Source organism: Pygoscelis adeliae, unplaced genomic scaffold (genome assembly GCF_000699105.1).
Source record: "Pygoscelis adeliae isolate BGI_AS28 unplaced genomic scaffold, ASM69910v1 Scaffold1, whole genome shotgun sequence".
NCBI lineage: Eukaryota > Metazoa > Chordata > Aves > Sphenisciformes > Spheniscidae > Pygoscelis > Pygoscelis adeliae.
In genome coordinates, this window is record NW_008824051.1 from 4485361 (window position 1) to 4489906 (window position 4546).

Below are 4546 nucleotides of genomic sequence, written 5' to 3' on the forward strand. Positions count from 1 at the left end.
CTATAAAAAGGACCCTTACCAGTATTAACGTCTTATACACTGAGCAAAAGAACCAGTATTTCAATGGAAATAAGATCTTTCTTTTTTAAATCCTTAATATAGTCTATTTGTTTTCTCTTTGATACTAGGTGTTGTCCAAGGACCACCTGCACCTCCTCCCCCACCCCCCCTGCCCCCTGGCCCAGCTCAGTCTTCAGTAGCAGTCCCACCTCCTCCTGGCCCACCACCACCACCTCCACTTCCACCTTCAGGGCCTCCACCACCACCACCTCCTCCACTTCCTAACCAAGTTCCTCCCGTTCCCCTTCCACCTCCTGCTCCACCCCTCCCCGCCTCTGGATTTTCAGTGGGATTCGTGTCCGAAGAAAATCGCCCTTTAACTGGACTAGCAGCTGCACTTGCTGGAGCCAAACTTAGGAAAGTCTCACGGGTAAATACAACTCTCTTTCTTTTTCTGATTCCTATCTCCAAATCCTGTCTTCCTGAACCGGTTGTAGTTTTTGTTCAAGATTAATAGCAGTATCGAGACTTTTGGGGTAGGCTTAATTCATTATTAAAAAAGCATTACAGGATGTACTACCAGCCCATTGCATTCTTTGTACAGTTGTTTCTTTCTCGTATGTGAACTTTGCTTCTTTCATTAAGTCAGCTATCATTTGCACATCTGCTGTTATTTTGTGTATTATGAAGGGTGAAGACTCCTCCAGTTCAAGTGGAGGAGGAGGCGGCAGCTCTGCTTCATCTAAAACAGACAGTGGCCGTGGAAACGGACCGCTTCCCTTGGGAGGCAGTGGGTTGATGGAAGAAATGAGCGCCCTGCTGGCCAGGAGGTAAAGAGCTGTTTCTGCTGTGCTCCAGCCGCTTAGTCATCGTAGAGGTAGGATTTTGGGTGCCTGTTTGCAGCTGGCTAAGGATCAAATAAACATCGGCTTGCTCATGAACTTTGTGAAGTTCATAACGTTTTGTGAAGAGCCGTTATTTACTTGAGTGTAATCGAGTACTTTTCTTCTGTGTAAGTCTTTGTGTAGCAGTAGGGGAGGGGATACAGACTTCAAGAGGAGAAAGAATTGCCCAGTCGCTTTTGCAGGAGGGCTTTGTCCTTGAAAGTATTTTGAAAGTACTTTTTTAAACATTAATTTTCAATATTCTAGCTATCAAGCTGTATATATCTTTAATTACACTAAACAACATTCTTCCATCTTAAAGCCATGATGATCTTGGTAACTTTTGTCTCTGCTTATAGGAGAAGAATTGCTGAAAAGGGATCAACAGAACCAGAGCAGAAAGAAGATAAAAATGTGAGCTGAGAAATTTTATCTACTTCACATTATTCAATACTAGATTATGAGAAAGATTCTACTTTACCATATATATATACACACAACCACTATTTTGTGAAGTGCATAGTGCTTGCACATTTTCTACATACAATTGAGCAGAACCCTTTAAATCTATATAAAAAGTGAAATAAATATTTAAACAGTTGATATTAATCTGTTAGATTCACAAGTCAAAGGTGTTGTTTTTTCTTTTTCTCCCTTCCTCCTCCCCCCCTTCTCCCTCTCTCCTCCCTTTTAATCAGGAAGAATCAGAGTCTTCAACTTCTAAGGTTTCTTCAACAAGCACACCTGGTAAGTAGCACAGGTTTGTGAACTCTGTGACTCTATAATGCTAAAACCTAATGACAAATCTCAGTCAGCTGTGCTGAACTTTGGAGCCTGCCTCTTCCCCCATGATTACGGCCTGGCATTTTGCTGTGGAATGGGTCCTGGTTCAGAAGTGTTTCAGAAGGTAACAGATAAAAAGAGCATCCACTGGAACACTGCGCTTGGTATAGGGTCCTCCTGTGTTGAACCTATGGGGCTGATGCACAGAAAGCAGTTGGTAGTGAATGTGAAAGCAAGTTGTCTCAGTCATTGCAGGACATGAGTTGGGACAGTGGTTTGTTTCCTTTGAGGCAAACGTACAAGACTGTCAGAGTTAGACAGAAACAGTTGCTGCTTCCACGTACTTTAGTAAAGATTCCCTCACATGCAAGTGTCCTTTCTAAATCAATATAAGTGCGCAGAGTAGAAATTCTTTAACCACGAGCCCTCTGCTGAGGTGTGCTTGTGGCAGAGTTTGGAACTGTGTAGCCAACGCTTCTGCTGCAGTCAGTAAGGAAAGCTTACATCTCACCAATTCTGTAGTTGGCCAAGATGTATTGTCAGCATGCGTATGTATTCATACTGTAAATGCTTGTGTTCCAAGGACTCAAGTGATGCTCAAGACTTTATTTTCCTGTCCTTTAGTAGTACCTTCGTGTACCCTTCGCTTCCCTGGCCACCTCCCCCTATGTGCGTGCAAAAGGGGGAGGATGTGCCATATAACCTGCAGTTTGTCATCCCAAAAGATACTGGAAGCAGAAGGAAAATGACTGGGTAATGAATATACCAGTCCTCAGTATGTTCTAGCTTTCTCTGTTGATTACTTGCCCATGTGTATACTTCTTAACTAGATGATTCAGCCACTTGATGGTGTGCAGGTCTTAATATTGAAAACCAGTGGTATAGGGTGAACAAAACCCAGGCGGCTGTGGGATAAAAAGGAGAGCTAGGAGCTAAGTGTGTCTGGATAGAAATAACTGGAAAACTGTTAGTATTGAGATACAGCCGGTAGTCTAAAGAAATTAGACTGCAAGGCAATAAATGACTTAATACAAATCAAGTTTCTCATCCTTCCCCCTCCCCTTAGCATAGGAGTCTGCTTCATTCTCTTAAACACAGAGATGATATTAGTCTTGGGGAAATGACTGCTTTTGGAACACTTCTTGTAATAATATAGGCCCAAAAGAGGGAAATCAAAAACAGTGGAAGTGAAGTGGTTCCTTTAATTGGTTGTCATGATAGGAAGCCTCATCAAACTTTTTTAAAATGTCAAATGCATCCAGAGGTTTGACTGTTTCCTTCCAACAGAGAGACTTCACTTCATTTCTTGATGATGTAAAATGCTTTGGTAATGCTGTGCCTCGTCATTGGAACTTGTCTCTAAAATGTTTAAGAGGAATGCTTGGCATACTGAGCAGAGGCCAGGTCAAAAATTTGTGTGATTATGTCTAATTCCACTAATAATATAACTGAAATTGTTATACACAGACCTGCTAGCATTTACCTCTTTCTTTGGTGTTGCGCTTACCCTTCCTATGTGCTGTTGTGGTGAACTATCAGAGTTCCACAGTCTTTTTCAGGAGGAGTATGATGTTGAAAGGGGGGACGTTTCTTCTGTCCTAAGCTTGCGTCTCCTTTGGTTTATTTTGATACATTTCAACTCTGTTAAGGGGCTGTGTTCTCTCTCTCCTGTTGCTTACAGGGACAGTTACACTGTGATTACTTAGACATATTAGTCCTTCTCTGTATATGGTATATTCCTTTTAGGGGAAGAAATACACAGTCACATAAAGCTAAGTAAAACCGAAGTTAAAACATGTTAGGTAATTATATAAACAAAACAAGCTCAAAACCATGGGATAGGCAGTCGATGTATGAATGGATATTGTTCACTATTTCAGCTAGATAAGTATAATCATGTGGTCCTTGAGCAAGCTGCAGCCATGGCTAAAGTTTCTCAAATAATTTTGCAGATGCAGCTAAAATCCTGCTAAAATAACTCCTATGGAAGGACAAGCCCTGAAGCTTGGCATATCAAATTAAGCTTAAGACTTACTACTAGCACTGGCAACCTGTAGTTGCTGGGTCACAGGCTATGCTAGCAGATTTCTGCAACTCAGTGTCTAGCTGCATCCCAGGGAACTTCCTGGTCAATATGAGACTCTGAAAGAGCATTTCTGTCTCTCAGCTTGCCCAGCTTAGCAGAGCTGAGCAATAAAAAAGAAAGGGAACCAAACAAATAAATAAACCCAAAATCTGAAATAAAGATTGATAAGATCAGTGGTGCATTAAAGTCCTGAGTAAGTAACAATAGCAAGTAAGTCATAACAATTCATACTACAGAAAGACTGTTTTAACTTGTGCAGATTGTAAGGAATGAAAACCTGATCCGTAAGGAATGAAGCATCTGTGGTGATAGGTATGTCCTGAGGAAGGGCTTAGGTGAGACCACTAAAAGGAAAAAAAAAAATGGATGGAGTGTGGCTACATCAGTGGACACAGGAAGGGCTACAGATGTCGTCTGTCTGGACCTCTGTAAGGCCTTTGACATGGTTCCCCACAACACCCTTCTCTCTAAACTGGAAAGGGAATGGATTGGATGGGTGGACTGTCCGGTGGGTGAGGAATTGGTTAGATAGTCACATCCAGAGGGTAGTGGTCAACGGCTCAATGTCCAGATGGAGACTGGTGACGAGTGACGTCCTGCAGGGGTCTGTATTGGGACCGGTACTGTTTAATATCTTCATCAATCCCATAGACAGTGGGATCAAATGCACCTTCAGCAAGTTTGCAGGTGACACCAAGCTGAGTGGTGTGGTTGACACACCAGAGGGACGGGATGCCATCCAGAGGGACCTGGGCAAGCTCGAGAAGTGGGCCTGTGTGAACCTCATGAGGTT

At 42.5% G+C, this 4546-nt stretch overlaps 1 protein-coding gene across 7 annotated transcripts in view; it reads left to right on the forward strand.

Moving 5' to 3' along the window:
* ENAH (enabled homolog (Drosophila)) overlaps positions 1-4546 on the forward strand; it is a 56567-nt gene that overhangs the window by 35677 nt on the left and 16344 nt on the right. For all 7 annotated transcript variants that reach the window (XM_009333646.1, XM_009333647.1, XM_009333649.1 and 4 more), the window contains 4 exons: positions 129-430; positions 691-830; positions 1244-1298; positions 1583-1631. In XM_009333646.1, coding sequence (XP_009331921.1) covers positions 129-430; positions 691-830; positions 1244-1298; positions 1583-1631 — 546 coding nt within the window. The remainder of the gene's footprint in view (positions 1-128; positions 431-690; positions 831-1243; positions 1299-1582; positions 1632-4546) is intronic.